The sequence below is a fragment of the Channa argus genome, chromosome 8, assembly GCF_033026475.1.
Source record: "Channa argus isolate prfri chromosome 8, Channa argus male v1.0, whole genome shotgun sequence".
In the NCBI taxonomy this organism is placed as follows: domain Eukaryota; kingdom Metazoa; phylum Chordata; class Actinopteri; order Anabantiformes; family Channidae; genus Channa; species Channa argus.
Window position 1 is genome coordinate 10,450,335 of NC_090204.1, and position 24,539 is coordinate 10,474,873.

At 40.6% G+C, this 24,539-nt stretch overlaps 1 protein-coding gene across 1 annotated transcript in view; it reads right to left on the reverse strand.

Annotated features, from left to right (window-relative positions):
• Positions 1–24,539, reverse strand: part of agbl4 (AGBL carboxypeptidase 4) — a 268,727-nt gene that overhangs the window by 7,249 nt on the left and 236,939 nt on the right. The window contains exons 7-11 of the mRNA XM_067512201.1: positions 19,303–19,392; positions 17,101–17,215; positions 15,451–15,562; positions 5,591–5,743; positions 2,509–2,671 (exon numbers count right to left, since the gene is read on the reverse strand). Of these exons, the coding sequence (XP_067368302.1) occupies positions 2,509–2,671; positions 5,591–5,743; positions 15,451–15,562; positions 17,101–17,215; positions 19,303–19,392 (633 nt within the window). The remainder of the gene's footprint in view (positions 1–2,508; positions 2,672–5,590; positions 5,744–15,450; positions 15,563–17,100; positions 17,216–19,302; positions 19,393–24,539) is intronic.

Here is a 24,539-nt window from a genome sequence, read left to right on the forward strand (position 1 = left end):
TAGGTTTTAAAAGTTTTGAAAAATTCTTCAAAGTCATAGAGAATAGTGTCTCTCAACACAAAAAAGAACACACACAAGCACTCACACACACACCTTGGTAAACAGCCCCCCAAAGCTCACATACGGTACAAGTACTGTACACAAAAGCCCACACAATAGGAAGTGTCAAGCTGATTTTTGAACCAAGTCCCAGATTCTCTCAACCTTGATCCATCCTACATTAAATTTACACTTCATAGTCCTCACCAATAGGGCCATCACAAAAACATGGTTGAATTACAAAGACAGAAATTCTGGAGACATTTCACAGGCCAAAATATCCAACCACAGTACTGGAAACTGGGGGGAAAATGGAACTAGATTACTCTGCCAATACTTTATTTATGTACAGTAATGGAGCTTAAAAAAGAAACACATGAAGTAGTGGGTACATCGACATGGACACAGATACACACAGATGTTAAATGATTAGAGGACAAAGTGAAGACAGACACACAATAGAGTTTGTTCCTGCTGTTTCATAAAAGAGGATTCTCAGCTTGACTAGATGATATAATGAGCTGTTATCTTCAGGGTGACAAGATGAGAGGAAAGGACAGAATAGAGGAGAGATGAGGACACAAGAGGAAAAGGAGGAAAGATCAGAAAACAAATACACACACATGCACACAAGGCATTACATCTTTTTCTGAGCACTTTCAAACTGTGACAAAAGTCCTGGCTCTAAGAAAGGTTAAGATTTCAATTTCGGTAGCTTCAAGTCACAGCAGTGGAGAAGGGGAGTCTAAAAAAATGAAAGGGTAAGGGCAGCATGTTTGGAAGGTGGTAGGAGTTAGAGGCCTAGGTTATTATTTATTTGTCATGCATTAGTTTAGTGTGTGCTTGTAAGTGTGTGTTTGTGCGTCAGGTGAGAAAGGTGGAGGAAGGGGGCACTGAAATGCTAAAGGTCTCTGTTGATGATTTGCACGCTCCATCAAGCTGACTGCTGGGGCGTAAAAAGTGACATGGTTGGTTCCTTCAACCTGCCTGACCCCAATCTCCACTCTACACCATGTCCCTGTGCTGCCTACCCACCCTGTGGAGCCCCTCCTTCGCATACCCCTTTCTTCTCACAAGGAAAACACAAACACACACACACTCACACACACAACAAAAAAGATCAAGCAAGTCCTCCCACCACAGTTCTCCCCCAATTTGACCTTCAGAAGAAATGTCCCCATTGCACAAATACATATACACAGGCGAAAACTTGGTTCCACAACTCTTATCTCACTCTGAATCTATTGCTAAAATAAAAATACAGACTGGAATTTGTTATGTGCTATTTGTTTAGCATAACAGCCAGACACTCGTCTCTTCAGTGTAAGGTCAAAAATGTGTTTGTGGCAGAGGTGGTGCCAACATTGGGACACACACACAGACACACACACACACACACACAGACAGAGACACAGACACAGACACAGACACTATACATTATTATATGCATCAGATAGCCCTTACCATGAACGTGACAGTCATGAGTTTATCCAGCCTCTTAAAAAATATTATAGTACCCATTTTTGTCAATTAACCCCTGTAAAAAACATTACTCTACAGATTTTCAGTAATTCATATTAAGATCACTATCACTAAGATCTTATGTTTGTGAATGGCGAATTGCTTCCTCTGTGCCAGACATTGGCACTAGAGGGCACTTGGGCTACATCTATGTCCAATCTCCCTTCTACCTGCAGAATATGTGCAGTGGAACACATAGTTTTCATATGTAGGGTCCTTATCACTCTCTCTAAATCTCTCTTTCTCCCTCTTCATCTTCACTTTACTGGTAAGATCAGACCACCATCAGCAGGCTCTCAGCAGCTCTTCAGCCATGAGAAGGTCAGCTAAAGGAAAACTTCCTCCCGTCTGGCTGCATTAAGGCACTTGTGACCTTCGGTTCTGGTGAGGAATGTATGTGTGTGCGTGCATAATTGAAGTCGACAGGAAACGCGTTTGTTCTATTGTTCATCGCAATCAAAGCCTCAAAAGCGCATGCACACATCACTACATATGCTAACACAAGCCCCTTTCTTTTCTCCTTTGTGAATGGAATCAATAGACACAGCTATCACATCCCTATTCTGTCACTGCACATCTGTTGCAACAACAGGCAACAAAAGAGCAATAGCTTTTTAGTGTGTAAACATGACCTGACACACACACATATTTTAAAACATGCGCGCACTCTCACTAGCAGGAATCCAAATATTAAAATAATGACTCCAGTGATTACAAGATCAATTGGCTTGATTTCAGATTGTTCCTGCAGGAACAATGAGTTTGTGTGTGCATGTGTGTGTGTGTGTGTGTGTGTGTGTGTGTGTGTTTGTGTTTGTGTTTGTGTTTATAAGATCCCTCTAGCTTTGAGAGCGTGAAAAAAGAAGACAGAAAAAATTAAAAGAGATCTGTTGATGTTTTTGCTCTGAATGTTCTCTATACTTTCTTCCATACATACATAAAGGATACAAGTCTCCTCAGTGTAGGGCACAGGTGCGGTGCTGCTAGCTGTCATGTAGCTGTAGAAGGACACCTCGAGAGTGTAGCAGTAGGATGTGTCATCAAGGAGACCACCGAGGAAACGTCTACCGGTACCGGCCTTCACCACATCCCGATTAAAGGATGTGTTGGACTAGAGGAACACACAAAAAAACAATTTCCATGGTTAGAAAGATGAGAAAGTTTAAGCAAAAGTCTATATGTCAGCAAACATCTGCCCTGTTAAAGCATCTTTGAGCAAGATGGTCGAGTATTTCCCTATGGAGATCATTAGCCCCAACGACAACATACAGTCTAACCTTAAATATGTCTATAGATCCAGAACACCACCAGAAAAATGATTACTTCACTTGTAAAGTACCACTAGCTGGCAAATGTTTCCCAGCTAAATCTTTAATGTTTTCTAAAGCCTTCAAAAGCCTGAATGGCAGATGTTTCTGTAACACAAACTGAGTGAATGTAAAGGAAAAAAAACATATTCAGATGTTGCTTTTGTGTAAATGAAATATCTACACTGATCTACACAGTTTTTTTGTGGTGGAAATGGATGTTGGTTCCAACTTCTGCAGTTTCATAAAGCATTGTTTAAAATGGCTACAATTTCAACCGTGGTATTAGGACAAAGCAGCTAAAAAGCGAGATACTGCCCTCAGAAGTTGGAAGAGACCAAAAAACAGAGATAAAAGAAAATATATTGGACTAAAATTAAATAATATTTAATTTCTAAAGTATTACATAAAAATTCGAAAATGTTCTTAAGGGGCTTTACAATCTGTATTATATTTGCCAAAATCTGTCCTTAGACACTGAAATAAATGGTTAGATGAACTCTCTCATCTGAAGGGTGCTACTAAACATGTCAAATCATATGCTAACAACGTCTGAAATGTGTTTAGGCAACATTAAACTTGTTAAACCTGAGATGTAAATGGATCAGTACTGTAGAATCTGTAAGTGTAACAGTCCAATAAAACATGACTACATTTCCTCACTACTTTTATTAATTGAAATGGTCTTGAGTCGGTCATATCTGCTTTTGCCAGGATTTATTAAAACAAGCATCTTACTGCACAGTTAATTATATATCTATAAGTACTGAACAGAACCATTTTAATTACAAACGTTTCACTTACACTTATGAATAGCTCTGTGGTGGGCTTACAGTGACAGGCACTAGAGTATATTTGCTTGCTGATGTATTCAGTAACTTGCAGTGGTAAGCCTCTGGAGAAGCCTGGATAAATTATGAAGGGCAGCTTATTTTTAACAAACTCACTTACTCTACAATGTCATTACAACGGTTGTTGTAAATGGGTATGGTGAAAAAAAATGCCCGGTCTATTTTGGGTTCACGCGTTTCAGCTTTTCTACACAACTATGATGCTGTCTCGGGAGGAGCATGAAAAAAGTTTCCAGTCACTCCACTCTGCTGCATTGAGAGTTGCCTTGCTGAAATGCAGGCCTGGCAGCCACCAGTGGGAGTTTGCCATGATTGAGTTGTGCTGCTGCAGCTACACTGGGCTTTTGGTGGTGCTGAATGGGCAGAGGGACAAAAACACGGTAAGGGAGATGACCCCTGGGCCAGCTGTCACACAAGCAATTCAGAGAGAGAGAGAGAGAAAGAGAGAAATTTTCCTGAATTAGCGTTTTACTTGTCCTTCGTAACATAGTATACTGTACAGACACTGACAATCAGTGACATTTCCATACATCTGTGGGTGAACATCTGCCTGGCTGGCATCTCTCTCTATCCAGGTTCACATTGAGTGTCAATGGCCAATAAAGGTTACTCTTTATGATGTGTGTACATAGCTCTTCTATGAAATGTCACTGTTACTGAGAAAACGAAGGTCAGCGGAAGTGTCACAGGGCTTAGAGGAAATGCTTTGGTGTAAAATGTGACTGTGTGAAGGTATTATTACAGTAGGATATGCATGTGTTACTGGGTGGAGGTCAGTGAATGAATGTTTCCTCCCATGAGTTCTTCTGTTACAGTTTCTCTCTCTGTTACATTTCAGTTTTTTCTGTCCAAATAAACCCAATTTTGGTTACCTATTATGTGCTTCACCCAAACACCTGCAATGCTCCTACAGAATAGGCTGGCCTACCTTTACAGTAGTGTGCTTTGTTACGACCTACATAAAATGTATTTATGTTTAGCACATGCAATAGATCCTATAGATGCGAATTCATATCAATTGTTACATATCTGGGAAATGTGTTGCATACTATATCTCCTCTGTGCATCTGCAACCACAGTGATATTATTTAGGTAATTCCAATATTTTCTCAAATGATTGTTATATATGTATTGGATGTAAAGCATATATTTAATTTGTAGGTTACTTCATGATATATTTTTGGGCTGGGAGCAATGCAGATTCCTATATATCACTCCCATTCATACAAAAAACACATTTGATGTGCCATTGTTCCAGTTTTGGCAAACAAAATAGTATAATTTGTGTGGTCGCATTTTCCTCCAACGCAGCTGTCACACACTCAGGTGTGCAGAGACCCAACTGATGCTTTAAGTACATACATAATCCTGGATTCCTGCTGTATTGTTACATAATACACATCCTTTAGAATATCTAACATATATTTACAGTCACACACACACACACACACACACACACACATATACTGTATATATACAGTATATGTGTGTGTGTGTATGTCATCACATTTTCAACCATGTGTCTCACATTTTACTTTTTTGTATAGAATATATTGCTAATTAAATCCCACTTGTCTTGTCTGTGTGTGGGTTTATCATAAAATCATATTGGCCAGGTGTAAACCACCACCATGCTTCAAATGCATGCAGTTACATACATTTACATCAGGGAGGTGCCCACTATAACAAGGTCTTTGCTTGTGTGCAGTTCTTGGCAATTAAGTGCCTGGCTGAACATCACCTCACCAGCACTTTCTGAGATAGGGCTATTTCATGTTCTCTTTCAGAGCTAGTCCTGGGATTCAAGCTGGTGACATTCTGCTCTTGAGCCTGTGTCTGTTGTGTTAGTGTGTGTCTATTTGTGTGACTTACAAAGGAGAAGTCTGGTGCATTTTGGCACAGCAGTCTGGGGAAGACAGCCTGTCTCTGGACACGCTCCTCCTCCTCAAACACATTGCCATACATGAAGCCATTCAGCATGGTGGAGTGGGCATGAACATCAATGTAGAACTCCAAACTCACCCTCTGATGGAGGAAGAAAGGGAGGGATGAGGATGAAAGATAACAGAGGGACAGAGAAACAGACCGGAGATAAACAGAAGGTTAGCAAGGAAGATGGGATATTTTTTTGACACTCTGAACAACAGTCCACACCACAAATTCTCCCCTGGGAGTAAGGGAGGGCCTTTGTTTGCTCTCAGGAGACTGTGCTAGAGAGATGCTTTCACCCATGGGGTGACTACAAACCCTCCAGACACTGCAAACTGAGAGTTCACTCATACCTGAAAAAAGCCAACCACCCACACATAACTTCAATCAGGCTGTCCTTCAGAAGGGCACACCTACAAAACATGCAGCGTTAGTAAGGTGAGAGGAATATGGCCAACAGACACATACACTCTCTCACTCTTATGTGATGTCACAGAATCATCACATTCACCATTTAACAGAACAATTTTGACATCATATTGAGTGTGTAATGTCCTTCTTTCCAGCATACACAGTGTAAAATGGATTCGATAAGATCTGTTTTCTTGCTTAAATCTGTTATCACTCAGTCCGCAGACACACACACACGCCCACACACACACGCGCACACACACATAGCCCAACACACACAAAGCCTTTATCTTGTGACACACAAATGAAACTTCTACTGACTTTACTTACTCTCTAACCTCTAACAATAAACCTCACTAGATGAAGGATCATCATACTGTAGCTTGGCTACTTGAGTGCAACACCAGTTTTGGCCAATTAATGCTCATATGTAATTAGTATTGGGCAAAATATACATTACAAAACCATGTAAAGGAAGGAACTTTCTGAGCTAAACCTTAAACCAGCCAAGATGTGAAAACCAGCAAAAATGGCTCATGTACAAAAAATTTCATCACTTCAATGGTCTTAAACTGGTTCTGACAAGGGCAGGAATACAAGCTCCTACACTCCCGAGAGACAAAACCTCTGACCCCAACTTATACCCTAAGTCAATTCTCCTTTCTCTATCTTATCACTCCATCCACTTCCTTCGGTTTTATCACTCCCTTCTTCTCTCCCTTACCTCCCTCCTTCTTCCTCCTCTCATTATACATTCAGCACCACACCTTGTTCCCTGTGGGTCGTAAAGAAAGAAAATAGCAGGAGAGGAGGGAAAAATGAGAGGATGGAAAAGGAGGAGGAGAGGTAGTGTAAGAAAAAAGGAAGCAGGGAGTGAGAGTAGAAAGAGAGAACAACAAAGACAGACAAAAGACAATGACAAAACTGATGCATATGGTGGTGAGTGTGTGCGTGAGTAAAGACAAAGGGGAAGGGAAGAGGAAACAGAAAAAGAATAAAAAAGAAAAAAGGAGGGAATAAGTACATAAAGTCAAACCAAAAGGGAGAAAAGAGAGAAAGACAGAGAGAGATAGAGAGAGACATAGAGATGTGTGTAGAGAAGGGTAGAGGGATTGACAGGAAAGAGAGAGAGCGCGAGAAAGAGAGGGGGAAGCAGTGCTTGGGCCGCCCAGGCGATGCAGTGTGCCTGTGTTTGAAATTCCGCTCACAGCCAAAGCAATTTCCTGGCGGTGGCTGTGCTGTCAGCTGCTTGGCTGGCTGGCGGTGAAATATGGTGGCTGGGAGTCGGCCGCTAGCAGCCCCCGACAACCTGATGGATGGAGCCCCAGAGGAAAGAAACAGCAGCAAGAGAAGGTGGGGGAGGAGAAGGAAGGGAAGAAGAGGACAGTGGGACGGAGGAAGAAAAACAACAGAAAAACAAAATAGAGAAAAGAAGGAGGGAGCGGGGGGCTAAATGCAGCCAAGTGAGCAGAAGTAGTGACGGGAGGTAGACAGAGGGAGAAATGTATGCTCAGATAAACGCTGATCAGCTACAACATTAAAGTCACCTGGGGTCGGGGGGGGTCTAAATTAAATACTGAATGATCGACAGGTGTCAAAATACACAGCGCATCACAACTTGTTGAGTATGGCGTTGTGTCAGTGCAGACTGGTCAGAGTTGACCTCTGTCCTCTGCAATATTACTACCATCAGGTGGATTTAATGTTGTGGCTGATAGGTGTAAAGGGAGTGTTAGATAGCAGATGAAAACAAAGCTGGGGGACAAAGAGAAAAAGGAGAGGCAGAAAGAGAGCATAGAAAATGGTGGGAGGTAGCAGAGAGAGGAGGGTAGAAGGAGTTCCAACCAACCAGCCAGTGTCTAAATGTGGAAAAGCAGCCTAATTATCTCCTGGGTCTCCACCCTCTGAGGAGGTGGAGGTGAAGAGGAGGGAGAAGGATAACAGGAGGTGTAGATATAGGTGGACAAGCAGGTGATCAACAATGGCATGATCTCCTCTGACTTTGTGAAAAAAAAAGAACATTTTAAATGAATCATTTTTGTTTTTATTTTAATTTCACAATTTTCTAAACACTGAAATATTTATTAGCAAACAGAAAAAATCACTGCATAATGTTCCATTTCTGAAAAGCATTTTTTATGGCACATGCTGTATCCATTAGCATCCATTAGAAAAGAGCATTACCAGGTTGAAACGAGGCCCCTCCAAAACTAGCTTCAAAGTTGGAAGCACACTAGCCAAAATACTAGCACACTAGCTTTATCATTGTATTTTGTGATTTTAAGATTTCTCTTTATTGGAACTAATTTATCTAAACCATGAAAACAGCAACCATGTGGACATGGGTGTCTAGAGTGCTTGTATATGAAACAGCGTGCTCACTGACAGGCAAACATATTCATAAGTCAAATTCATAAGTGCGCTATCCTTTTACTATGTATAAGCCTGTGGAGAAAACTTCTAAATAAAAAGGAAACATCTAAAGAAAGCACAAACAAAATTTTATTTATTTTCATCCCTGCTTTTCCTTTTTCCAACCCAAACTGTTTCTCCTTCACAGCACCATGTGAAGGGCAGTGGAGGAGCAGAATTAACTGTAGAAACAGCCATGGAGGCCCACAATGTCATGTCCAGGCTTACTACAATACTTGGTTAATACTCTGTCAATCAAACTGAGACGGTTCTGAAGGCCCCACCACTGTGATTGATGCTTCAATTAACAACCCGCTCTGACCTCCAGAATTGTTAATTTGAAATTGTAATTAAGCAATTAGGGGCAATTAAGAAACAGAGACTGCCGAATGAAAGTCAGGAGACAATTTGAGAGAGAGGAAGAGAGGGAGAGCGAGCTGTCCAAATTAAACCTCTCACAGAGAAACAAAAGCACATCTCGCTGCAGAAACTCCAGGGAACTCTCAACTTGTGGTGAACTGCAGCGAGCGCAAACAGTTTAGTGTAAAACCTAGAAGGTCAAACGAATAAATTTTGTCAGACAAGTACTTATCTCCTGCATATTAATTTGAGGGGGGGGGCTGCGGTGAGGGCCGTAAATGCTGAGCTTATCTTTACACAGGGAGGAAAAAGAGCTGATTGAAGCAGGATTACAAGCTCCCGAATAAAGCTCTTGGCATCCGCAGCCTACCTTTTGAGCAGAAGGGAAACTGCTGCTTGTTCACGAGAAGAAAGTAAAACTTAGTACCCATATAAAGCATATTATGCAATGTTAAAATAATACCTATTACACCTGTGGTTTTGTCCAGGTGCATTGGCTTGTGAAATTGGCAGCAATAGCCTATAAGCTAATGTTAGCTTCACAAGTTAAGAGCATTGTCCAGCCAATGTATTAAGCATAGGTGTTTATCTTTAAGAACTTTTAATCACAGGTTTTTAGAAGGCCACCTGATGAGTATATATATGAGTACTGTGAAAAGACTGAGGCCAAAGTTGCACGTCCCAGTTGATTCATGGAGGACACAGCATTACCTTTTGTGTTTCAGTCAGTTATAACGTGTCATTGAGCCAAGCGCAAACAGAACATGGTAAAATAAGCACCATTGTGGTTTGGTTTTGCTAAATGGTGACAACAATAAACATTCAGTTAAGGTTTGCGTTGCTCGGAAACTGTAGACATATACCCATATCACCTCAACTTTGTCCCTAAATGGAGTTGGACACTATAATACTGTAACCTGACCTTTTTTCTTTCATCATAATTACAACAGAAATTTTTTTTTGTTTTTTGTCATGCTGAAAAGACTAGCACTGTCTTTCTTGGTTCAACAATGAAAAAGTTGACAGTTTATTTTAACCTTATGTTTAAATGCTTAGTTCATTTAGTTGCAGAGGCAAGACACCAGACTTATGCTCTGCTGTTTTCAAATGGTAATTCTCACTTTGAGCCTTACAAGAGAGAGGCTTTTAAAATGAAAACTAAGTAATATGGATGTAACAGTATGTTGAATAAGACATTTGACAGGAATATCTTAATAGAAAACCTACCTAAATTCAACAGTGCAGGAAAGAGCCACTAATGCTATCCTATAGAGTTGTTAACACTGAATGTTCTAAATGAGAAAAGTGAATTTTTTCTGACCTGAATCTATAACTTCACTAAATAATGCAGTACAACACCTTGGAAGTAATGCTGGGTTGTTTTTAATCTTTCTGTAGGTAGTAAGCTAATGTAATGGATTAGAGACAAACACAGTTTAATTCATTTCGTACACATTGCATGATCTAGGTTTCAGAGAGGAAGGAAACAAGAAACTACCAATCCAGCAGTTTGTTTATACAAACCCACGTCCACAAAGCTTTAGCATGTAGCTTGACTGTGGTTGGCCTATGATGCCTTGACTGGAATCACCGTGATGGAATGAATTTTAGTGAGCAGTCAGTTCCAACCTCAGCCTAACGGCTCATGTCTGGTATGTTAGTGTGAAAATCTCTCATGTTACATCCATTATTTGTAACCGCTTATCCTGTGTTGGGGCGGCTGTCATAGGGGGAGACAGGGGTTACGCCCTGGACAGGTTGCCAGTCTATCTCAGGGCCAACATATGCACTATGCCATGAGAAACGTTTATTTCCCAGTGGAGTCACCTAGTGTTAATTTGTGGGATCAGTGTAAAAGAGGTGAAGAGGCGAGTCCAACCAGGTTGGAACGGGTGGAGAAAAGTGTCAGGTGTGTTGTGTGATAAAAGAGAATCAGCGAGAATGAAAGTAAAGGTGATCAAGACGGTGGTGAGACCAGCGCTGTTGTTCGGCTTAGAGACAGTGGCACTTCAGAAAAGACAGGAGGCAGAGCTGGAGGTAGCAGAGCTAAAGATGACCCCTGAAAGGGAACAGCCGAAAGGAAAAGAAGAAGAAGCAGGAATAAGACGATAAAAGTAAAACTTTCCCACATGAAAAAAATGGAAAGACAAACTGTCATATAATTTATACAGTTTAAACCTCAATTCTACATTTCATTAGTTTTATTAGTTTCACAGAAGTCAATTTAGGTTAAGGGGGCACACGATCAGTGACCCGCTAATGATATAGCAATCACAGAACATGGCAGATGGCCTGACCTGCTTCCTGGACGAGAGTAAATGACACAAAACTCTCCCTCCGTCTGTCTCCATACCTCTGATTTCTCCCCTCTGCCTCTCAGTCTGCACTGAGCTCTCAAATTGATGGCAGTATTTCTCTGTTTATGCACACAAAGGTGACTTGTAATCATGCTGAACGGGCACAGGCAGCCCTCTGCTTCAGGCCTGTTAGTGCCACATAAGCTGCCACATCTGTTGAAACAGTCTGCCACAAGAACAGAGAAAAGAAGGAGAGTGATAGGTACAGACAAAAAGAGGTGACACGAAAAGCCAGTGAAGAAGAGGAAGAGGGAAGACGCTGAAAACAATACTGTAAAAATATTAATATGAGGTTAAAGCCTACCAGCTCTGTTAACTAAGTTAATTATGAGGCATAAAAATTTCCAGTGTGAATGCTCCATCTGTATCTTCCTATGAAAAGCATTCAGCTTCCAATGGAGGGAAAATAATGGATAATTGAGGCACTGAAATGATGCCGGGATGATGGGGAAAAATTGGTCGTAACTCTCAGAAAAAATCACAACTGGTTTGCAAGCATCAGAGATTTTAATGCACACCAAGAGAGTAAAGAGAAGACATGGAGGCAGAAAAAGAAGACACAGATCCCCAGCTTTACACATAGGGCAAATTTGACCATTAAACAAAGAACGACAGACAAAGGTAGACTTTGGTGTAGAGCTGTAAAAGTCACACAAGGAGGGCATTAGAGAGGATTTCAAGGTGCAAAATCCATCTAGGTGCTGTGACAGGACCTAATTCGTTTGTTTCAGATAGAAAATTAATTTTCTAATATTAAAAAGGTCAAAAAGAAGCCAAAGCAACACCGACCTCTTTGTCATCCCTAACAAATTATCCAAAATGGCAGTGTCAAATTGGTGGGGATACGTTGGCCAGTGATGAATGCTTCTGGTAATCAGCCAATCAAAAAGAATACTTCTTCTGCTTTTGATAAATGAGCTGGAAAAACAATGCTTTAGGAAGAAGATGGGTCCATTTGTTTCTCTGGTCTCTTTTTTTTCTCCCTCTCCATTTCTCTCTTTTGAAAACAAACAACAGGGTAGCTTGGGAACAGATTATAGCTCCTTGCATCACTGACTCTTTCAGGCATTTTCCCTGCTGACCAATGTTCAGCTGCAGATGGTAAATGATGGAATTTTATGAAACAGCTTGAGCAAAGCTTGCCTTCAGATGGATAGAGAAGAAGTTTACAGCCAGTTTATAAACAAATACCTGGCTGTCATTCACACAATGGCTGGACTCGATCAGGCCTTGGTTTTACATTTAACTGTATTTCTTGTAATGTGAATAATTTGGCTTCCACTGTCACACACCACTCTTAGTAATGCATGCAGAATACTGTTCTGCATCTGTTGCAGTTTGGCAGAGATTAAAGAATATCTTATCTATCTTATTGTGAGCAAATACAATAAAAAGACAAAAGCCATCAATGAATCAGTCTTTCTCCAGCACTTTCCAAGAATCCTCTGAGTGGATAAAGCCCACTGATTCCTTTGTTGAAGCTTTAATACTGATCACAAATACAGTTTCATTTTGTAAATAGCCAAGTAATCTCTTAAATGCAGAGAAATGCTCTATTCTTGCTAAACATTACACAAATAGGAGTAGACTGTGCTGTGTAGTCCGAAAATATGTACCAATTACCCAAACATTAATTTGTTGTGAACTATTTTGAACTATGAATTTGACGTACACTACACTTCCAAACCATATTCCACCTGCAAGCTTTGATTTAATTTCTTCTGAAGAGGAAATGTTTGTCATGGTCATTTCCCGATATCTCTTTATGCAGGATATATGTTATGAATTCAAGTTATGAATTCATACCCCTGATGGCAAAGTGTAACTGTACATAATCTGTATTCATATAGTGTTCATGTAACTGTTCCAAGTGAGCTAACTGATGAGTTTCTAGGGCACTGATTTAAAAAAATTATTTCTTGTCTAGGCCAGAACGCATAAACCCTGGTGAGTGCAAATATTCTGAGCAGCGTTGACTTTATATAGAAATATTTGTCAAAAAAGATTTTAATAGACCTTAATACCAATTCAGCGTAGATTGCTCCTGCTACAAGGTTCGTTTCAAATAGCACTTGTCTGGAACTCCTAGTCAGTTATTGAAGCTAGGTAATAGCTTGAAGAAGGAATCTATTTTCCCAGCAGAAAAAGAGTGCTACTGAATTCACAGTGATGGACAACTGCGTTGGACTGACGAGGGTGTCAGTCACAAGAATTGTTTATGGGGTTTCAAATTAAATGAGCTTCTTTGTGAAAAAGAGGGCAATGGAACTTTGAATTATGATACCTTATGCATCCAACTGTGTTTATCTAAGGAAGTCACGGTGACTGACAAAACCTCAGAGTCACATTTTTAAACATGAAGGTGCACAGCATTTTTGTATTGCACCCTTAATTCAATTAATGTGCACAGTCTGCGTGAGATAAATCTGTCAACAGTGTAAATGCTGATTCTGTTTCTGGCTCTTTGCACAGGATTACTATAATTTATGTGTTCTGCACATGTTGCTGATTAATAGCAGTCTCTAAACTTTTACCTCAATAACTGTTACAATTTCAAGCTTATCAGCAGAGTGAGTTTTCTTGTGAATTCTCCACAGCTCCAGTCCTCTGAGGTACCCTCCTTTTACTAAGCAAACAATTACCTTAAAATTAAAATTTACCTCCTATTCTACTTTCCTTTTTTAAACAAATGACCAGACTGAGTTAGCAGCTAGTAAATGGGCCACATTCGCTAGCTTAGCCCAGCTGTTCTGCTGTGGCTGCTGTTGATCTCCTGTTAATGGAGTGTTCCAGCGGAGTTCTTCAACCCTGGTAGCCTCATTAGACTCTATGCCTGCTGTGTGAGATGAGCATGAATGGAGGGCAGCAGCACAGGGCCTCCTGGCTGCAGTGTTGGTATTGGTACTGGCATCTGGGAGCCCCAGACACGGGTTGGTGTGTCTAAGGGGATTAACTGGCTGTGACGAGAGGGAAGGACGGAAAAGAGAGGTTGCCCAAGCCTCCAAATTAACTCTGTAAGACTGAAGGCAATTATAAAAGAGAAGGGGGCCTATAGGCGGACAAGTGCTGGTGGGACAAGGCAAACAGATTACGAATGTTAATGGAAGGCTTCTGACAAGTAGGATTGGATTTAGGAAATACATGGTACAATATTGTGTTGACCAGGGGCTGCATTTACCCAGAAGTCAGGGTCACTATGGTGGAAGGCGGTTAGGTTTTTTCATCAGGTTATAGTTATATACACCAATCAGCCACAACATGGTTTTAATTTTGTGATGGAGAGGGGTCGGTAGCGGCACCCTGACCAGAGTGCAGCTAAGCAACTTCATGCAACTAGCTGTTATGCAGTGTTCTGACAAATTATGATGGCCATCACGATGACCCCTGCCCACCTAATTGGTTTGTGTCATCAATTTAATGAAATAATGTACATGAGAGTGATTTAATGCACATGTGTATGACTGCATAATATATAATATATAACGACTGTGCGCAGTTTATCATTTGATTTTAAAGTCCTTTACATCTATTACTTTACATGAAAACGTAGTTTCGGGCATTTGAGCAGACTGTATTTGGGCAATGAAGGGTTGTTCATGTCTGTTTGCTGAGAATGACTATGTGTGTTTGTGTGTGCGTGTGTGTGAATGACAGGCATGAGTGGATCACCCTGCCACGACAGAGTCTATCGATCAGTGTGTCAGCACCAGGGGAAAAGGTTAATCTGCCCGATGTCAGCCCCGCACCTCACCTCATCTCTGGCCTGCCCTGCATCCCGCCCCTGCCCGCTCCCTCTCTTATCAGGATTAGAGGAGTGTACAAAAGGGCAGAGTATTCCCAGGACACACACTGACCTTCAGTAATCTCACCAACCTGCCACTCTGCTTATAATTAACATCAAGAACAAAGAGAAAAATCCCTTGCCTGCCAGTATAGTGTTATTCTGACAGAAAGAATAAAACTGGAGAAGAAAAAAGTTACAGTAGAGTTTCAGAATAAAAGCATAGAGACTTGCTTCAGTAATATGTTTTGCATGGCCAGGAGAACCAAGCTGACATTCTAGAGGTGCTGACTAGCTTATTCCAGATCCCCCTGTGCACATACTCAAAACACAGATTGGAGAAACATGCTGAACCAAGCAGAGAGAAAGAAAGCTGTTATTGGGACCAGGAGACATTACAGTGGTAAAAGAATCACGAGTCCAAAATGCAGAAATATTTGAATATGTGTTTGTTGCATCTGTATATGACCACGTTTGCTCACCGGGTCTTGGTTCATCTGCACTATGAGTTGCTTAACAGCGTGCAGAGTGGGGTGAGCCCACGGAGAGGGATCCTGCCAGTGGCGATTCAAGTCGAATCCCATCAGCGAACACCTGTACATACACACACACATCCCACCCAACACACACACACATTTTCATGGAGACATGAACTCAGTTGGCATTTTATTAGTTACACTAGGCGATAACTGATGCAACAGTCCTGCTATAATTCCTGCATTTATGGTGATATTTAGTTTCTTTTGTACTGTATGATTTTTTTGGTGCTCATGGTGCTGGTGAAATAAGAGAAACACTGCTTGAATTTCTTATTTCTTCTAACCCATTCTTATCCGTAATAGGCCAAATTACCAAAAGCACTTGAATACTCAGTTCATCTGCCATTTTTTGTTAAAAGGGGTATGTAATATATTTATGATGCATGTATTATATGTTATTTCACTAATACTGGGATGCCAACAGCTGTGTTGGGGCAGCCTTTAAGAATTAAGTGTAAATACCACAAATTGCCTAAAAGAAGAATTGACCAAGGATTAAAAGTCTGCCATTTCTGTCTAAAAAGGGCTCAATGGTAGAATTCAGCTTGGCTTATTTAAGCATATTATAAATGACTAAAGACTATGTTAACAGAAAGCAATGTGCGTTCCAGAGCACTTCTATCTCGTTTCATTGTGGGAACTTATGTGGGCACATTATAACTAACTTTTTTATAGAGTATAGATACTCAAATTAAATAGCAGAGAAGACTATAAACCATCATTAGGAGTGCTACTCTTAAGGTTTACTCTTAAAGTAAGTGTTACTAGCAACTTGCAATCGCCATGATGTAGTGATCGACACTGTTTGTATCTCTGACACTTACTGAAATCTATGGCAACGATGTGGTAGTTACTGTAGAGCAACAGAGCAGAGCAGTCAACCGTGAACATAATACTGATCGCAAGTTAACGGCCGATCCTTTGCTCTGCATGTATCCATTTTAGTCTTTATTCTGCAATGTATTATACCAGGATGGCTTTGTGGTATCTGCATGCCTCTCCGTGCGTATGTGTACGAGAGAGGAAGCATGTGTAGAAAATGTGTAATTGGGTAAGTGAGGACTTTCACTGATCAGCCTTTTTTATAATGCTGCACATCACTACTCAGTGTAAAAGCAAGTTAATAACAATAACCTTAAAGCAGCCAGCAGTTACACTCAACAAAATTTAGAGATTGTCTCGCAGAAGTATTTTTTGGGGCAGTGATAAGGCCTTACCACTAGATGGCACTCACAAACACTCTAGAAGATGACTGCTGATGGTTATCACGGTGAACATTAGTATTCCTCTGGCTCAGCCTATTAAGTAAAAGGCAATTATGAAAAAGGGGAAGAGAAGAGAGGACCATAGAGGAGAGGAGGATGCACACAGAACTGCAGAATGGTGTTAAAGGAGGAGAGGATGGACAGAGAGACTGGCAGACAGAACATCCCTATGGCCAATCTTTTAACAAATGCACTGCTGTGAGCTGTATGGAGTAATTAAGCTCCTTAAAGGTGGAGTTAAGAGTATATAATCCCACAGTGCACGATATAAAACTATGTAATGCAGTAATTCCATTTAATGTGTGGTGATGCATTTAAATGTGTATACCTGTAGTTGCCCAGGTAGACTCCATCAGGGTTTAGCATAGGGACAATCTTGAAGATCACATGATCTCTCAGGATCTGAGCCACTGGATGCAGGCTCACTAGGAAATCAATTACACCTATCAAACACACACATACATGCACACACACAAACATACGTAGAGAGAGAGAGAGAGAGAAATAGTCTTGAGAAGAAAACCGAGGACACGCTGGCAGTTAATTGAGTTTTGAGAAACAAAAGAAGAAGGAAGGACAGCGAAGGGGCATCGTCAGAATCAGGGGAGGAATAAGGGATGTCAAGACTAAATCGATACAAATGGAATGGAGCTGAAGGCGCTGGAAAAACAGACAGCACACAGCGGGCTAAAAGCCAACTCATCTGATTCATGATGATGCGCACACACACACACACACACACACACACACACACACACACACACACACACACACACTCACGCTAACACACTGAAACTCACACATACCTAAAATGAGCACTGTAGATACATTATATAGATGGAGAGAGAGAGAGAGAGATAGATAGACATAGTGACAGAGGTATGTATAGACAGACAGAAAGCTAGAAAGACAGATCAATACACAGACAGATAACTAGTCCTAATGAGAGCCAGGTTCATCAGTGTTCCATCAGAGGGTTCCTGTGAATGCAAAAATCTACTTTAAAACTGTAAAGTAGATTTTTGCATTCACTACTCACTTGCATTCACTTGTCCTGTGGACAATAGTACAAAATTCCCTCTTTTTGTCACTGTATTTTCATTGCAACTCCACAGGAAAGCCTGGGTCCAGGGAAGCTCAAAGAGGAGAAAGACTTTTGTAGACATCCACTTCATTGGAGTATCTAAGACTGCTGAATCCTCATTAGCTTTAGATTTGCATTTGAATATAATTTTGCACAGAACAAGGACTGTGAACTCTTTCCTTCATGAATTCTACTGTAATAGCATTTCTGGTGTCTCTAACAAACCTATCCTCTGCAGCAAAGGTACCTCTTGCTCTTACTGTATTTTCCTGGTGTGGTCATCATGAGGGCCATTAATATTACAAAGCTGTTATCAAGGCAAAAAGTAGGTACTTTCATGAAACTAATATACTTAAAATATTTGTTTTAACACAGTTTGCTTACTGTATGATTCATGTTATAACATAGTTTTGATGTCTTTAGTATTGGTGGATAGACTGCAAACCTTAGATTAGTATTGTACATACTTATTTTTGCTTTAGGTCCCTTTACTACTACTCCCTCTACTACTATGTCACAACTGAGCCTTCTATAAAAACACTATTTAGACACCTTATTACTGATAAAAAAGACTTTCTGCAAGCTGTCTTACTGTGTCACAGGGCTGGACAGGGACCACTCCTAAAGGTAAGGCCATACCATCTGCCTCCACATCACACTGCCCCTTCTTTAGATCAGCTGAAGTAGTGGGACCTGACCACTCACCTTAGAGACAGCAGGAGGAACGGGTCAAAGAATCATTAAATCCAGCTAAAATTGTCTTTTAGGCTCTTGTGCTGCTCAAAGAGACAATTTCCCAAAGGTTCACAGTTTTTCAAGTTTCTTTATTAGTTCTGAGTTAACGGAGCTCAGGAGCAAAGGAGGTGAGACTCCTACAATATCCTCAGATTGTATTTCCTGAGTTATTATATAAAAATACAAGGTCTGGATCTATTCCTGTCAATTTCAAGTTCAGGTTCAGCATTACTCTTGATAATGTATTAACAGGAGAAATTCTAAATATTAATTTGGTTCCCCAACAACTGATACTTGAAGTTCACAGATCTTATCTGTTCAGTATAATGCTACCTGTGTCTCTGCAGGGACCTTTATACAGTCTGAGAAAGTTACCCTGGTGATGTCACAATTATACAATATGCTGTTTATGCTTGGAGTCTTCAAATTTATAATGGCGAGCCTGTATGAAAAACTGGGTCATGGAGGTTAAAAGGCAGGTAGGGAATTGACACCTAAATTTGGTTTATGTCTCTTTTAAATGCATTAGTAACAAACTGTAGGTGTTTGTAAATACAGAAAACACTAATACATATGGACTAATACACGTATTAATCACCACATAAACAAAATTGTATACCTCTCAGTGCACTTTATGAACTCTAATGTCTCCATGAACTACAACAAATAGTTGTGCAGTGTCTGAATTGTTCTAACTATACCCAACTTTACCTTGACAGACAAAAGAGGCAGGAGACTCTCCAGGGTGAACACGAGCTGTAAGAAATACCAGCTTCTTTTCCCTCTCTGGACTCAGGTGTTCTGGGGGAAAGAGAGCAAGAGAAAGGTGAGATAGGAAAGGTGTAAAGACAAAGCATCAAAGTGAGAAGGAAGCAGGGTAGTGTGAAGGAAGTTCTGGTAGACTTGTAGACATCGATTCTTAAACATTCAGCCTCAGATACATTTAAATATTACAATTTTAAGTTGATATCAGTTAATAATAATAATAATAGAAACACTATTACAGTAAATTATGAGATGCTAGGGCATAATTCATACTGACCTGGCTGTCTGTTTTCAGCCAGTCACACATAAATCTAAAATCAAACTAACACACAGAAAAGAATATTGAACAGGCAATGTGAATTATACATCTACAAAGGTCGAGAGCAGCCAGCAACAGAAGTGACCTGATGGAGGTGGGGCTGAAGAGTTCTCTGGCTAGACACTTCTCTCTCACTCTATAACTCTGCTTTGGAGATCATGCTGGACAGACCAATTAAACCTTGGGGACTTTTCTTGAACAATTTCACAAATTTTATTGATACTATCTCACATTAATAAAGGAATATGAACCTTTCAACATACTTGTTATCTCAGAGAGCATTGAAACTGAGATATTTTCTAAAACAAAGTGAGAAGTCATGAATTCTCCCCTCGAAACTCTTAAGTTCCGATTTAATAGTCTGCATTCTGGTGATTTAAATGAACACAAGAAAAACTTAATTTCAGAAGCATGATCTCAAATTTTTCCAATTTTGGAGACCAGCTGTGAAGCGGTCTATGATGTATTTGAAAACTGGATTAAAATGAAGGAAAGAGTTTAAATTACCCTTTGTTAGATGTCATAATAATCTCATCTGTTGATAATAATTTGTGTTCACATTCCTCAGATACTGTACACTACAAAAAAAAAACAGGCTGCTTTCCAGCCTGGTTTAAAACCACAGAGGTCAAAATTTTGCTGTTTTCTTGGCTTGTGTTTCTCTTCTAATTTGTTGTTGCTAATGGATGAAAGTGATTGTGTGCCTCATTGCTATACACAAACCTAATATCTTATTGATTCTTCTATGCACTTCTGCTGAGCAGAGAAAATGCTAATTAGCAACAGGCTATGCACCTTTCCTTCTCCCTAATTCCGATTTAGCGTCAGTGCGGTGTGTGCGCGTATGCTTCTGGTGAGTATGTGTGTCAGTTTGAGTGGTTAGAGGTCGTAAACAAAAAAAGTTGTTCCATTTAAGCACTCTCACTCTGATTTTATTTCGCTTTTCTCTCCCTCTGCCCTTCACAGAGACAAATGGTTTTGCCATTCAGGAGTCTCCATGGAGCGGGGCGGGCCGTTTGTTGTAAATGTGAGTGCTTGCGGTTTGGCCGGCCGCTGGGTGCTCAGTGGTTGTGAAATTCCATCACTTAGAAATTCTACTTTGGCCTCGACCTCAGGCCACCACACAGGCTCCTGATACAAGAACACAGCCGTGACACACACTCAGATACACACACACATTGTACAGTGCAAAGCTGCAATCAGGAAAGAGAAGAATGGGCAGAAGTACATACACAGCTGGTCTCCCTACAGTAAAACCAAGAACCCAGAAAGTTGTGAGCCAAAGCTGAGGCAGCTGCCAAGGTCCTGACTGTCAGGGAATTCAAGCATCGTGGCCATGCTACATTTAGTCTCAGTGCAAGTGCCCTTGCTGCTTCATCAAAACAATCTCTTCCAGCAGACTCCTGGAGCTTACAATAGATTCACTGTTTGTCCCACACAGTTGTTTGTGTGTGTGTGTGCATGTGCGTGTGTGTGTGCTTATGTCTCCTCCAGGCTCTCCCAAATGCTCTTCAAGTAGTTGTTGAGCTTATGTGTCTGTATCTCTGCATTCCTCTGTATCTGGCTGTGCCCAACCAACCATTGTAGCACAAAATTAAGTTCTGCTATTCCATAGGCAGTCCAACACTCAGAGGGAAGTAACACAGGCCGGTCACATGTGAAGGAAAATGAAATCTGGACTCAAGTGTGGGTGACCTCTAACTTGAAGGTTAGGGGGGGGGGTCAAGTTATGGTTGAACCTCAGCAGAACAGCCCTGCAGCAGCATCTCCTGACCTCAAGGTGTCAGTAGAGATTAGCAGGGAGGAGGTTGTCAGGAGAGAGAGAGAGATTGGGGGGGCAGTGAAAGACTAAAAGAGAAAGAGAAAGCAAAGGATTAGAAGCAAAGGATTTGGACTGAAAGGTAGATTTGTGAAGCAACAAAAATTATGTCTTTTATCTTTCTTTGCTAACAGATTTAAGAAATTGTAGTAAGAGGAAAGAGGGAAAAACACAGAACAACATTGCCTTAAAAAAAATGCCTTCTAAGAAGAGCACTGACCTCTTCAAATCAAATTAATTTGAATTTGAAGACAACAAAGTACAATTGTCTCTATTGTTGAGAAGTGCTACATTTTCCATTTTGCGCCACTGTGTGACATGAATGAAGCACGGATATTGGGTTTGCATTACATGCATTTTATTGATTATCTGCGGATTACATTTTTGATTAGTCGATTAATTATTTAGTGTTCGAAAATAGTGAAGTATGCCTAGTTTTTAAACTAGGCCAAAACCTACAGATGATTAATTTGCAATAATATGAAACAGAAATTAATACTGCAAATATGGACAATTCAGAAGGAGAAATTAGCAAATGTTTTACACCTTTTTTCGATAAATGTATTTATTGGTAAGTTGATAATTAAAATTGTTTTAAATTATTCAGTCTTGACTAATGTTGAAGAATTGTTTCAAGTACTACAAGGGGGGCTGGAGCCTATCCCAGCGGCCATTGGGCGAGAGGCGGGGTACACCCTGGGCGAGTCCAGCAGTCTATCTCAAGGCCACTATAAGTGCTGTGCAAAAAGTGCTGTGGCTGTGTGTATTTGTTACCAGGCTGTGCAGCTGTTAAAACAAACAATAAAGTATGTTAAACTCCTTAAAACAAGATGGGTCATTAGTTTGAAATGTAATTTACAGTTGAATATGAGGATTAATTGGGAACATATACTACTTGTTTATCTTGGTGTGTCCATGCTGCACTGAGAGAGCAGCCACACACACTGGAGAAAGAGGACAGATGTATCTTCCGTTGTGTGACTCTGAATGAAACTTAATGCAGCTGAACGAAAGGTGTGTGTAACATAACAAAAGTTCTCAAGTAGCATGAATTAAACTATTAGTTTTCTTCCAAGTTTTGCAAGTAATAAAATATATGTCTAAATCTACTACTTTTAAATAAATCGACTTTTAAAGCATACATACAGTCTCTCATTTATGGACCTCTTTAACTTCACTTCATCACAGCCCTCTATGGGCCTGTCACAGCAGCGCAAAGAACAAGATTGAAAAAAGAAGAATTGAAAAGTGAGGGATAAAAAAAAGTGACAGAGGGAATGTGCTTGAGAATGGAGGTGTATGCTACAGTAAGAGCGTGGAGGCCAAGCAGGGGAGGGGGGGTTTGACAATGAGTGAGTGAAAGCAGCAGAGGCAAAATTTATGCCCACACTCCCAAATCAAAGTGCTCCCTCAGCATATTTCTCACCTGCCAAAGTCACGTACTGCACTGTACGGCATATTACTGCTCATTCTCTTGCAGCTTGCTGGGAGGATATAAAAAATTAAAGGATGTCAAACTACGATCAGCTCTGATAAATATGTAAATGACTGGAGAAAAGAAAAGTGCCAGTGAAAAACAACATAAATCCAATGCATGCTGAAGGTCAGACCTGACTTTGCCGGTCAGCTCTTTCTGTGACAGGTGTCCCCACAACTTTGGGTTCAGTCTCATAAGTTGTGACATGATGTAATTAACTGAGATCTACTTCATCATTCTTCATCAGCAGGTACAAAGGAAGCCCTGTCAAGACCGTCTTGGAGCATCAGCAGCATATTTAAAGACAATTCCACACTTTAAGAGTCAATAGACGATAGGCAGATTTTATTTACTTTTTTAATCTCACTGGTACCCAAACATAGCAACACTGAAAGCTGAGGGATAATTTCAGGACTGGCTCTTAACTGTGTGCCCTCAGGTATCCTGAAGGACACTAAATAGCATCTTACATTTAATATTAAAACATGGAGAGGGAAAATAAACTCCGTACTGGAATCTTGCTCTACACTACAGAGTGAGTCAATAAAAAACAATGTCACACTGTCTACAGCTTTATACCACAATATACCACAAGTCTCACACTAAGGCTCCTTTATATCTCTGCTCTGTGGCTTTTACACAATAATAAATTAGCCTCACTTTGTTGAGATGGCAACAAGACACGCTTCGCACCCTGCTCAGTGCATCATATCGAGGATGGGTGCGAGCTGTAAATTGTCACTGGCGTTGAATTTATACAGAGCCTTGGGACAAGATGCAGCACTGTGTACTGTCCAGTTGAGTGAGTCCCAACAAGCATCAAAGCACTGCACCTCTTCACACCCTCTTTGCTCCACCTGCTGACACCACCCACTCTGCCACCTCAAGGGCAAACAATGAGAGACAAAGAAAGTAGAAAAAGACAGACAGGGAGAGGGATGGGGATATGTGCTGAAGTGTGGAGGGCTCTAAAGTGATAAGAGTTTTATGATGCTGTTTTCTTCCCCAGGAACTGACCAAGTCCCTGACTTCAAATTTTGTGTGTTCATGTGTGCGAGTGTGTATGTGTGTGTTTGTGTCTGTAGGTATGAGCCTGTGGCGTGTCTCAGATTTATTCAGCTCATCTCATTGTGGGGAGGCAGGGGCACTGCCAAGGCCTCCTCACACATTCATAAAGCATCCCATGTCATTTCACACACCACACTTTACAAAGCTAAAATCTCAGGCAGGTGAGAAGGGGAAAGACAGAACGAAATGCAGACATTTTCCGAAAAATTGGTTCCACGTTTACTATTGTTAATCGTCCAGTGGTGTTTTGTCTGAACTGATAAGGAAACAAGGTGCAGAGGATAGGGTTTTTATGCGGGAAAGGGGGAAGAACGCAAATAACAAGGGTGATTGAAATATGACAGCAGATGACAGATGGACAAATAGTAAGACTGAGGTGAAAAAAACAAACAACAATAATAAGCTTCTTAAAACCTGGAAATCTGCACCCTATTGGATTTTATTGGATCTTTATTATTAGTACGTTCAACTATTAAAGAAATGTCATGTAAATGATTGTT